The sequence below is a fragment of the Ascaphus truei genome, chromosome 1 (genome assembly GCF_040206685.1).
Source record: "Ascaphus truei isolate aAscTru1 chromosome 1, aAscTru1.hap1, whole genome shotgun sequence".
In the NCBI taxonomy this organism is placed as follows: domain Eukaryota; kingdom Metazoa; phylum Chordata; class Amphibia; order Anura; family Ascaphidae; genus Ascaphus; species Ascaphus truei.
In genome coordinates, this window is record NC_134483.1 from 541,121,119 (window position 1) to 541,134,898 (window position 13,780).

General features: G+C 48.6%; 1 protein-coding gene across 2 annotated transcripts in view; it reads right to left on the bottom strand.

Moving 5' to 3' along the window:
* Positions 1 to 13,780, bottom strand: part of SFXN5 (sideroflexin 5) — a 492,741-nt gene that overhangs the window by 300,779 nt on the left and 178,182 nt on the right. For both annotated transcript variants that reach the window (XM_075573333.1, XM_075573323.1), the window contains exon 7: positions 5,269 to 5,322. In XM_075573333.1, coding sequence (XP_075429448.1) covers positions 5,269 to 5,322 — 54 coding nt within the window. The remainder of the gene's footprint in view (positions 1 to 5,268; positions 5,323 to 13,780) is intronic.

Here is a 13,780-nt window from a genome sequence, read left to right on the forward strand (position 1 = left end):
TTGGAACGTGTGGTGTATTAGACAAGATTAATTCCTCAGTTTGCTACTGGCGCTCCAGATGTTATAAAGTGGACCAAAGCATTCTCTGACCTAACAAGTACCCTTTGCACTGAACCTGTACTGGTGGCACCAGACTTTCGCACAGTTTGTCCTACAGACTTTACATTGTTGTGCCAGTTGGTAGGTAAAGAAGAGTACCCGGAAATATATCTCAGAAGGATAACAAGAGAACATGCAGTTATGGAAAAATAATGCTATGCTCTAAAATGGGCACAGAACACCTTGGATACAATCTCATGGGTCCACAGTGACCAGGTGGTTCCTGGAATTACAACCATTCCACTTTATCATGGACTGAAGAGCAGAAATGCGGATGGACTTTCCTCACGGCACAGGTAGTCCAGCCAAGTAGCTGTGAGCTGAGCGGTGGGGGAAATGTGACAGAGGATTTCGCCCAGGGGCGGTGCACGAGATGTGTGCAGAGATATGCAAATGGAGACTGTTTTAGGGTGAAATTTTATCTTGGCTTTATTGAGCCTGTTCCTTTATCCAGGCAAAACATACAAAAACAACAAAATAACAAAGCCCTATCCCTTTGTAAGAGCTAACTTACTTCCCCAGGCCCAATCTGCAGGACTGGAGGGATATTCCCATTACCAGCCTATCACCCCAAAGTCTCAGGAGGTACCTTAAGCAGGTGGCCCTCCATGTCAGTCTCTGGCAGGTTCCTGGGTCCTCCGTGTCCAGGAAATATAGGTCTCTGGGTGTCTTGATCTCAGCACAGCCTTTGTGCTCAAGACAGTGTCTGTGTGCAGACTTCTCTGCTCTCCTTCTGTCAGCCCAAATGTGAGCTAAGGAATCTCTCTCCTGTGTCTCACATGAGGCTTTTTACGGAGCTCTCATTAGTCCAGATGGAGACTAGTTAATTGAGTGGCTGCAATCAACTCTCTCTCTGCTGGAGTCTCAGAGCTCTGAGGCTGCTTTATTTAAAGAGGGATACGTCCCAGTAACCGGCGGCCAACTCCAGTTCTCAATAGCCACCAACAGGTCAGGTTTTCCGGATATCCCTGCTTCAGCACAGGTGGCTCAATCAGTGGCTCAGATGAAGACTGAGCCTCTGATTGAGCCACCTGTGATGAAGCAGGCACTGATTGAGCCATCTGTGCTGAAGCAGGGATATCCCGAAACCCTCACCTGTTGGGGAGGCTGGAGGACTTGAGTTGCCCACCCCTGAACATTTTATTCGCTTTTGCCGCTTAACATGTCATGTTACTATGCCTTTCATGGTGATTTATTCGTTTTAATGGCTCGTATCTTGTTAAATTTGTTTGAGTGTAAAAAATAAGTGTCGCTTTCTAATAGCTCTGCCCACAAACTCCTACTGCAGCATATGTTTGTGACGGAGAACGAATACATTCATAAAACACATCTCTGAATATATGACTGGAGCATCTCTGTGTTTTTCTCCCAAAGTCGTAAAATCCGAGTACCTGTGTCATAAACCTAAAAGCGGTAAAAAATATGAAATAATTCATCCCGATGCATTTACATTCTTATCCCATTACAAACGAAGCTGGCCTATTTCACCCGGAATCGGCCTGATCATTGTAGTTACTATGAGGCCGTTGCAGGGAAAGGAGGTTCTGTAACTTATCAGCGCTAAAAAAAAGAATAAGAAAACATGTTTTTATCTGACCATAAAGTTTATCTATTGCGACAGAGGCAGTAATCCTGGTAAAGGTCACATGATGTGTGCGCAGCAATAATAGTCCCGCTGGACGCGGGACCGCCGGTGCCATAAGAATAGAAATAGGGGCTACACTGGTCTTCCAAAGGTTATACATTTATTGCACAAGGATCAACATTTCGGGCCGCTTGCGAACCTTTGTAAAGATGACTGGGGTGGGCAAATCCAGTCCGCAAGGGCCACCAACAGGTCAGGTTTTAAGGATATCCCTGATTCAGAACAGGTGGCTTAATCAGAAGACTCGAAGACTGAGCCACCTGTGCTGAAGCTGGGACTGTGAACCACCTGTGCTGAAGCAGGGATATCCTTAAAACCTGACCTGCTGGTGGCCCTTGAGGAATGGAGTTGCCCACCCCTGTATTAGGAGTGAGTACAATAAATGAGCAGGGGAAGGCTATTTGGAGCCCATACCCCCAGAATATTACTGGTCTGTGCGCTCCCAAAAATCTTAAACCACCCCTGGATATGGGAGCAAATTTTAAACAAGCGTAGCGAATTAACCAGAAGATTACACAAATGAAAGAGGGGATGTCAACAGATAAGAATAGGGAGGAAATAACATCAGGATAGTGGGTATTATTGAGTAGGTTTTATTTGTGACTAAGAGTCGAGGAGGAGACAGTTTGACTCCTCAACTAGTTTTCCGTAGGGGCCAGATCAGAAAAGGCCTGGGAGCAGAAGGGCCACAATGGTATTGTCATTTAATTTGATACATGAAAAAATAGTATATTTAAACACGTTTACAATCTTTTATAACATCCAAACCATATACATTTACCTTATGTTACATGACAAGTGAGTCTCAGTGGGGAATGCTACACTTGCTGCAGCTGCACAATCCAATGTTATTAAATGACCAGGGACAGAAAGTCGAAGAGCCACATGTAGGTCCCCCGTGGGCTGGGGCTGGCCCACGGTCCCCCAGATGAGCCATGGTTTAAACCACGTTTTAGCATTTCCAAACACTAGGACCATGTTTACTATGCAATGCTCTTCTAGAACACTCTACAGCTCATTCACTGACTTAGGCTGTAAGGTGTATTATGGCATCGCCCCAATTAGTAAACATGGGCCAAATGCCACCAGTCTAACGTATAACATTCTCTCAATGCCATCTAGAACGGAAACGCAACAGAGAAACACCTTGTGGTGTAGTACATTTATTCAAATAATGCAGCAGAAAATAGAAGAATTAAAAACACTCCCAATATATAAAGTTAAGAGAGCTTATCTGTAGGTAGAGCTCAGTAGGAGCAGAGGGATCCTGTGTACTTCCGCACTCGTTGGCTTTACCTTGAGGAATCCGATGGTAAGTGGAGCTGGTGCTGGTGCTGGTGCTAGAATGCTTCTGAGACGGAAGCTAGCCGCCCGTTTTTGCCTCCAGTACCTAAAAGCCTTGAGTCAGAGGAAACTCCCAGCTCCACTTACCACCGGATTCCTCAAGATAAAGCCAACGAGTGCGGAAGTACACAGGATCCCTCTGCTCCAACTGAGCTCTACTTACAGATAGGCTCTCTTAACTTTATATATTGGGAGTGTTTTTAATTCTTCTATTTTCTGCGCCCATTATTTTAATAAATGAGGTGTTTCTCTGTTGTGCTTCCTTTCTAGGTGGCTTAAATTAATTGGAGAAAGGGAGGTTGTTTCCCCTAAAGAGGCTGCACGGGAACACCTCTAACAGCATTTGATTTTTTTCAGGACTTTGCTCCATTAAGACAGTGGCAGCTGTTTTGACTCAATACATCGGCATTCCTGGATTGTGTCAAATGATATTGTTTGATTATCATCCAACACGGTATTATTTCAATATCTGGTTCCTCCACATCTATAGACTTTCTTTTTCCTACATTGTGTGAATTGTCCCTGTGATTTTCATAAGGTAGGGTGAGCGCAGTTCGTTTCCTTCCATTGTTACCCAACATTCTCTTACTGCCTACAGAGGGACTGGTACCATGTCTCTAGTAATGGGTTACAGGTTTCACCGGCTAGGACAGCATTCACCATTTAAGCTTGTAGTACAGCCGCACAGGTGTACTTTGCTTCCCTTCACAAGCAGTTTGAGGTCTGTTCCTTGAAGCTAGATTTTAGAGGTACAGTCTCCTTCTAGGAAAAAAAGATCACTCTAAATACACAATACGTGCAGCATTGTTAGGGAATCCTACTAAACTAGCTGTACTCTGCGTAACATACGCCGATCTAGGAGATCTTAAAGGTTGTAAATTAAACGTTAATCTTTGTTTTAACCCGTCCCTTTAGTGCCTTGCTGTCTTTTGTCCCCTCTTCCCCACCTTACTCTCTCCTCCATTATGCCTTGCTCCTCTTTGCACTCTCTCCTCCCCTCTCTTTGCACTCCCTGCCTTACTGTGTGTGCAGTCTCATTGCCTGTCCCTGTGTGAGCGACAGGCTCACCAGCCTATCACAGAGGGGGAAGGGATGTGCACCCTCCCTGGCTGTCCCTGGGTGCGTAACAGGCCATTCAGCCTATCACAGTAGGGTGTGCAGGCATCCTTACAGAATTATATATATATATAGATATAGGAGAGAATACAACAGCAGTTCCAAATATGCATTGAGCAACAAGTCACAGGTCCCTGAGCAGTAAACACATTGAGAAACTGGTATCGCCAATGGGAGATCCTTGTTTGCCACCCACTGCCTGTTCTTTGCCATCTCTGTGCTTTAGCTGGTATGGTCAAAAAATGGCATCTTTGCTGCATCTGTATTGCTGTTGAAAATATTAGAATAACCCTAGTTCTAATAATCACGATTTCCATTCGTTGGCTGGATGCTTTGAACTTTCCCCTGAAATACGATGGTACCGCACGCAGAAAGAGGGCAGCAAGATTATGTTACCAAATGTAAACAACGTATCATTGCAATTCCCTTACTTAGAAATATTCCACCACCATTAAATGAACTGTTGTACTCATTTGTGTCCTGTGAAAAATGAATACGTTTTGCTTTTCTCTGGGAACACTGAATTTCAACATGAACTACCTATGTTTATCTGTTTGATTAATGATGGTACTAAACTAACTGATGCAGACAAAGCACAGAGCAAAATGGAATGATTTATCCGGGGCTTTGAGGACTGCCGAACAGTCTTATCACAAAAATATCTGTACACTTTATAGACTGTAAATACATCCTAGGCTTTTATTTATCATGGTAATGTTACGTTTTAAACTATTATTTAAAAATACTTGTCAGTTTTTGTTGATTTTGTACCCAACAGTTACATATAACCTATTAAACATGCTGCTGTCCTTAATTCCCACTCACCCCCACAGTACCAGCACACTGATGTCCCTTATGACCTTCACTGAATGTCACGCCATGTCTCAGGCTGATTACGCCTGCGCTTCCCAAGGAGGAGGACTTCCTAGTCTGGTCCCGATGCCAAGAGCCCCAACAACCACATGCCATGGGATGTCTGTGGCACGCGGAGACCAGGGACATTCCAGCATGGAACCGCTTAGCATAGCAGACAATACACAAACATGCAGCCACCACGCAGTTACCTGCCAGAAGACAGTCGATGCCAGTGTCTGATTTGGCAGCAGAAGACCCACAACCTGCAAGAGAAAGAAAGGTGTAGTCAGCAAACAGCAGAGCCGGGTCGGTACTGGGAAACTGTGCTGCCTCCTGGCTGACTCTGAGATTATGTCTTTGCTGCAATACATTTTGTTGGACCAAGAGAATTATTTCTGCTACAAATATATCAGGGTAACATTACTGGTTGAACCAAGACAGGAGTGGCCAACTCCAGTCCTCAAGGGCCACCAACAGGTCAGGTTTTCAGGATATTCCTGCTTCAGCACAGGTGGCTCAATCAGTGGCTTAGTCGAAAACTGAGCCACTGAGTGAGCCACTTGTGCTGTATTTGGGACTGAGTGAGCCACCTGTGCTGAAGCTGGGACTGATCGAGTCATCTGTGCTGAAGCAGGGACTGATTGAGCCACTTGTGCTAAAGCTGTGACTGATTGAGTCACCTGTACTGAAGCTGGGACTGATTGAGCCACTTGTGCTAAAGCTGGGACTGAATGACCCTCCTGTGCTGAAGCAGTGATAGCAGGTCACCAACTCCGAGTAAGCCAAGATAATACGCATTGCTATATCATCGCCCAGCCACACGGATCCCACACCCTGACAAGCTCACCAACTCCGAGTAAGCCAAGATAATACGCATTGCTATATCATCGCCCAGCCGCACGGATCCCACACCCTGACAAGGTCACCAACTCCGAGTAAGCCAAGTTAATACGCATTGCTATATCATCGCCCAGCCGCACGGATCCCACACCCTGACAAGGTCACCAACTCCGAGTAAGCCAAGATAATACGCATTGCTATATCATCGCCCAGCCACACGGATCCCACACCCTGACAAGGTCACCAACTCCGAGTAAGCCAAGATAATACGCATTGCTATATCATCGCCCAGCCGCACGGATCCCACACCCTGACAAGGGAACTGACTCCGAGTAAGCCAAGATAATACGCATTGCTATATCATCGCCCAGCCGCACGGATCCCACACCCTGACAAGGTCACCAACTCCGAGTAAGCCAAGTTAATACGCATTGCAATATCATCGTCCAGCTGCACGGATCCCACACCCTGACAAGGTCACCAACTACGAGTAAGCCAAGATAATACGCATTGCTATATCATCGCCCAGCCGCACGGATCCCACACCCTGACAAGGTCACCAACTCCGAGTAAGCCAAGTTAATACGCATTGCAATATCATCGTCCAGCTGCACGGATCCCACACCCTGACAAGGTCACCAACTACGAGTAAGCCAAGATAATACGCATTGCTATATCATCGCCCAGCCGCACGAATCCCACACCCTGACAAGGTCACCAACTCCGAGCAAGCCAAGATAATACGCATTGCTATATCATCGGCGAGCCGCACGAATCCCACACCCTGACAAGGTCACCAACTCCGAGTAAGCCAAGATAATACGCATTGCTACATCATCGCCCAGCCGCACGGATCCCACACCCTGACAAGGTAACCAACTCCGAGTAAGCCAAGATAATACACATTGCTATATCATCGCCCGGCCGCACGGATCCCACACCCTGACAAGGTCACCAACTCCGAGTAAGCCAAGATAATACGCATTGCTATATCATCGCCCAGCCGCATGGATCCCACACCCTGACAGGGTAACCAACTCCGAGTAAGCCAAGATAATACGCATTGCAATATCATCGCCCAGCCGCATGGATCCCACACCCTGACAAGGTAACAAACTCCGAGTAAGCCAAGATAATACGCATTGCTACATCATCGCCCAGCCGCACGGATCCCACACCCTGACAAGGTCACCAACTCCGAGTAAGCCAAGATAATACGCATTGCAATATCATCGCCCAGCCGCACGGATCCCACACCCTGACAAGGTCACCAACTCCGAGTAAGCCAAGATAATACACATTGCAATATCATCGCCCAGCCGCACGGATCCCACACCCTGACAAAGTAACCAACTCCGAGTAAGCCAAGATAATACACATTGCTATATCATCGCCCAGGCGCACGGATCCCACACCCTGACAAGCTCACCAACTCCGAGAAAGCCAAGATAATACGCATTGCTATATCATCGCCCAGCCGCACGGATCCCACACCCTGATAAGGTCACCAACTCCGAGTAAGCCAAGTTAATACGCATTGCAATATCATCGTCCAGCTGCACGGATCCCACACCCTGACAAGGTCACCAACTCCGAGTAAGCCAAGATAATACGCATTGCTACATCATCGCCCAGCCGCACGGATCCCACACCCTGACAAGGTCACCAACTCCGTGTAAGCCAAGATAATACGCATTGCTATATCATCGCCCAGCCGCACGGATCCCACACCCTGACAAGGTCACCAACTCCGAGTAAGCCAAGATAATACGCATTGCTATATCATCGCCCAGCCGCACGGATCCCACACCCTGACAAGGTAACCAACTCCGAGTAAGCCAAGATAATACGCATTGCTATATCATTGCCCAGCCGCACGGATCCCACACCCTGACAAGGTAACCAACTCCGAGTAAGCCAAGATAATACGCATTGCTATATCATCGCCCAGCCGCACGGATCCCACACCCTGACAAGGTCACCAACTCCGAGTAAGCCAAGATAATACGCATTGCTATATCATCGCCCAGCCGCACGGATCCCACACCCTGACAAGGTAACCAACTCCGAGCAAGCCAAGATAATACGCAATGCTACATCATCGCCCAGCTGCACGGATCCCACACCCTGACAAGGTAACCAACTCCGAGTAAGCCAAGATAATACACATTGCTATATCATCGCCCAGCCGCACGGATCCCACACCCTGACAAGGTCACCAACTCCGAGTAAGCCAAGATAATACGCAATGCTACATCATCGCCCAGCTGCACGGATCCCACACCCTGACAAGGTAACCAACTCCGAGTAAGCCAAGATAATACACATTGCTATATCATCGCCCAGCCGCACGGATCCCACACCCTGACAAGGTCACCAACTCCGAGTAAGCCACGATAATACGCATTGCTATATCATCGCCCAGCCGCACGGATCCCACACCCTGACAAGCTCACCAACTCCGAGTAAGCCAAGATAATACGCATTGCTATATCATCGCCCAGCCGCACGAATCCCACACCCTGACAAGGTCACCAACTCCGAGCAAGCCAAGATAATACGCATTGCTATATCATCGGCGAGCCGCACGAATCCCACACCCTGACAAGGTCACCAACTCCGAGTAAGCCAAGATAATACGCATTGCTACATCATCGCCCGGCCGCACGGATCCCACACCCTGACAAGGTCACCAACTCCATGTAAGCCAAGATAATACGCATTGCTATATCATCGCCCAGCCGCACGGATCCAACACCCTGACAAGGTCACCAACTCCGAGTAAGCCAAGATAATACGCATTGCTATATCATCGCCCAGCCGCATGGATCCCACACCCTGACAGGGTAACCAACTCCGAGTAAGCCAAGATAATACGCATTGCAATATCATCGCCCAGTCGCATGGATCCCACACCCTGACAAGGTAACCAACTCAGAGTAAGCCAAGATAATACGCATTGCTACATCATCGCCCAGCCGCACGGATCCCACACCCTGACAAGGTCACCAACTCCGAGTAAGCCAAGATAATACGCATTGCAATATCATCGCCCAGCCGCACGGATCCCACACCCTGACAAGGTCACCAACTGAGAGTAAGCCAAGATAATACACATTGCAATATCATCGCCCAGCCGCACGGATCCCACACCCTGACAAAGTAACCAACTCCGAGTAAGCCAAGATAATACACATTGCTATATCATCGCCCAGGCGCACGGATCCCACACCCTGACAAGCTCACCAACTCCGAGAAAGCCAAGATAATACGCATTGCTATATCATCGCCCAGCCGCACGGATCCCACACCCTGATAAGGTCACCAACTCCGAGTAAGCCAAGATAATACGCATTGCAATATCATCGTCCAGCTGCACGGATCCCACACCCTGACAAGGTCACCAACTCCGAGTAAGCCAAGATAATACGCATTGCTACATCATCGCCCAGCCGCACGGATCCCACACCCTGACAAGGTCACCAACTCCGTGTAAGCCAAGATAATACGCATTGCTATATCATCGCCCAGCCGCACGGATCCCACACCCTGACAAGGTAACCAACTCCAAGTAAGCCAAGATAATACACATTGCTATATCATCGCCCAGCCGCACGGATCGCACACCCTGACAAGGTCACCAACTCCGAGTAAGCCAAGATAATACGCATTGCTACATCATCGCCCAGCCACACGGATCCCACACCCTGACAAGCTCACCAACTCCGAGTAAGCCACGATAATACGCATTGCTATATCATCGCCCAGCCGCACGGATCCCACACCCTGACAAGGTAACCAACTCCGAGTAAGCCAAGATAATACGCATTGCTATATCATCGCCCAGCCGCACGGATCCCACACCCTGACAAGGTCACCAACTCCGAGTAAGCCAAGATAATACGCATTGCTATATCATCGCCCAGCCGCACGGATCCCACACCCTGACAAGGTAACCAACTCCGAGTAAGCCAAGATAATACGCATTGCTATATCATCGCCCAGCCGCACGGATCCCACACCCTGACAAGGGAACTGACTCCGAGTAAGCCAAGATAATACACATTGCTATATCATCACCCAGCCGCACGAATCCCACACCCTGACAAGGTCACCAACTCCGAGTAAGCCAAGATAATACGCATTGCTATATCATCGCCCAGCCGCACGGATCCCACACCCTGACAAGGTCACCAACTCCGAGTAAGCCAAGATAATACGCATTGCTATATCATCGCCCAGCCGCACGGATCCCACACCCTGACAAGGTCACCAACTCCGAGTAAGCCAAGATAATACGCATTGCTATATCATCGCCCAGCCGCACGGATCCCACACCCTGACAAGGTCACCAACTCTGAGTAAGCCAAGAAAATACGCATTGCTATATCATCGCCCAGCCGCACGAATCCCACACCCTGACAAGGTAACCAACTCCGAGTAAGCCAAGATAATACGCATTGCTATATCATCGCCCAGCCGCACGGATCCCACACCCTGACAAGGTCACCAAGTCCGAGTAAGCCAAGATAATACGCATTGCTATATCATCGCCCAGCCGCACGGATCCCACACCCTGACAAGGTCACCAACTCCGAGTAAGCCAAGATAATATGCATTGCTATATCATCGCCCAGCCGCACGGATCCCACACCCTGACAAGGGAACTGACTCCGAGTAAGCCACGATAATACGCACTGATGTACCCTCCCTAGGAGCAGGGCAGGGAGGGCTACACATTAAAAAAGAGGCGTCTAAGAGGTGATGTGATAACTATATACAAATATATCCACGGCCAATACAAGGAACTATTCATCCCGAGTCCAGGACAAACGACACAGGGTGAAGTACCTCAGGGACCTGTACTGGGACGAGTGCTGTTTAAGGTCTTTATTTGTGACATCATTGGCACTACAATGTCATCCACTACAGAGGAAAGGAACCTGGGAGTCATTGTTTCAAGTGATTTAAAGCAGCAATCCACTCACAAATAATACAGTATATACTTTTTACCCTATACCAATATATCTTGCAGAGATATCAACCAATCCCTTTTCCCTGTACTTGTAAGGAAAAACAAAGCTGGCTGCAGGGTCACCCAATGTCATCTCACGATGATGTCACAGCTTCCTGACAGGGACTGTCACCTCTGGCCATATCCTTTCTACTAGACAGGAATTTATGTAAGGGAAGTTAACAATTAAATCTCAGAACCAGGGGCTCTCCGCCGCTTACAGAGCCGCAGGCCAGCGCCAGGGGACACCCCGATTCAAATATTGGAATAAATAAAAAATATAAAGAGAAAACAAGCTAATATTGCTTTAAAAGCAGGTGAGCAATGTAACAAAGTAATGGGGAAAGCCAGCAGGATGCCAGGTTGTATAGGGAAAGGTAATGGGGAAAGCAGCAGGATGCCAGGTTGTATATGGAGAGGTAATGGGGAATCCCAGCAGGATGCCAGGTTGTATATGGAGAGGTAATGGGGAATCCCAGCAGGATGCCAGGTTGTATAGGGAGAGGTAATGGGGAATCCCAGCAGGATGCCAGGTTGTATATGGAAAGGTAATGGGGAAAGCAGCAGGATGCCAGGTTGTATAGGGAAATGTAATGGGGAAAGCAGCAGGATGCCAGGTTGTATAGGGAGAGGTACTGGGGAAAGCAGCAGGATGCCAGGTTGTATAGGGAAATGTAATGGGGAAAGCAGCAGGATGCCAGGTTGTATAGGGAGAGGTACTGGGGAAAGCAGCAGGATGCCAGGCTGTATAGGGAGAGGCAATGGGGAAAGCAGCAGGATGCCAGGTTGTATAGGGAGAGGTAATGGGGAATCCCAGCAGGATGCCAGGTTGTATAGGGAGAGGTAATGGGGAATCCCAGCAGGATGCCAGGTTGTATAGGGAGAGGTAATGGGGAATCCCCGCAGGATGCCAGGTTGTATAGGGAAAGGTAATGGGGAATCCCAGCAGGATGCCAGGTTGTATAGGGAAAGGTAATGGGAAAAGCAGCAGGATGCCAGGTTGTATAGGGAGAGGTAATGGGGAAAGCAGCAGGATGCCAGGTTGTATAGGGAGAGGTAATGGGGAATCCCAGCAGGATGCCAGGTTGTATAGGGAGAGGTAATGGGGAATCCCAGCAGGATGCCAGGTTGTATAGGGAAAGGTAATGGGGAATCCCAGCAGGATGCGAGGTTGTATAGGGAGAGGTAATGGGGAATCCCAGCAGGATGCCAGGTTGTATAGGGAGAGGTAATGGGGAATCCCAGCAGGATGCGAGGTTGTATAGGGAGAGGTAATGGGGAATCCCAGCAGCATGCGAGGTTGTATAGGGAGAGGTAATGGGGAATCCCAGCAGGATGCCAGGTTGTATAGGGAGAGGTAATGGGGAATCCCAGCAGGATGCCAGGTTGTATAGGGAGAGGTAATGGGGAATCCCAGCAGGATGCCAGGTTGTATAGGGAAAGGTAATGGGGAATCCCAGCAGGATGCCAGGTTGTATAGGGAAAGGTAATGGGGAATCCCAGCAGGATGACAGGTTGTATAGGGAGAGGTACTGGGGAATCCCAGCAGGATGCCAGGTTGTATAGGGAGAGGTAATGGGGAATCCCAGCAGGATGCCAGGTTGTATAGGGAGAGGTAATGGGGAATCCCAGCAGGATGCCAGGTTGTATAGGGAAAGGTAATGGGGAATCCCAGCAGGATGCCAGGTTGTATAGGGAGAGGTAATGGGGAATCCCAGCAGGATGCCAGGTTGTATAGGGAAAGGTAATGGGGAATCCCAGCAGGATGCCAGGTTGTATAGGGAGAGGTAATGGGGAATCCCAGCAGGATGCCAGGTTGTATAGGGAAAGGTAATGGGGAATCCCAGCAGGATGACAGGTTGTATAGGGAAAGGTAATGGGGAATCCCAGCAGGATGCCAGGTTGTATAGGGAGAGGTAATGGGGAATCCCAGCAGGATGCCAGGTTGTATAGGGAGAGAGAAAATCTTCCCCCAATGGGACAGGTAGACAGCAGCACAGCAATAGAAGGAGAGAGGCTGGGATGAGTTAAAAACAGACTTTAATCAGACATCGTGCTGACAGGTCCTCTGATGCATTTCGGTCCGTGGGACCTTTATCATGTATAGGGAGAGGTAACGGGAAATCCCAGCAGGATGCCAGGTTGTATAGGGAAAGGTAATGGGGAATCCCAGCAGGATGCCAGGTTGTATAGGGAAAGGTAATGGGAAAAGCAGCAGGATGCCAGGTTGTATAGGGAGAGGTAATGGGGAAAGCAGCAGGATGCCAGGTTGTATAGGGAGAGGTAATGGGGAATCCCAGCAGGATGCCAGGTTGTATAGGGAGAGGTAATGGGGAATCCCAGCAGGATGCCAGGTTGTATAGGGAAAGGTAATGGGGAATCCCAGCAGGATGCCAGGTTGTATAGGGAAAGGTAATGGGGAATCCCAGCAGGATGACAGGTTGTATAGGGAGAGGTACTGGGGAATCCCAGCAGGATGCCAGGTTGTATAGGGAGAGGTAATGGGGAATCCCAGCAGGATGCCAGGTTGTATAGGGAGAGGTAATGGGGAATCCCAGCAGGATGCCAGGTTGTATAGGGAAAGGTAATGGGGAATCCCAGCAGGATGCCAGGTTGTATAGGGAAAGGTAATGGGGAATCCCAGCAGGATGCCAGGTTGTATAGGGAGAGGTAATGGGGAATCCCAGCAGGATGCCAGGTTGTATAGGGAAAGGTAATGGGGAATCCCAGCAGGATGCCAGGTTGTATAGGGAAAGGTAATGGGGAATCCCAGCAGGATGCCAGGTTGTATAGGGAGAGGTAATGGGGAATCCCAGCAGGATGCCAGGTTGTATAGGGAAAGGTAATGGGGAATCCCAGCAGGATGC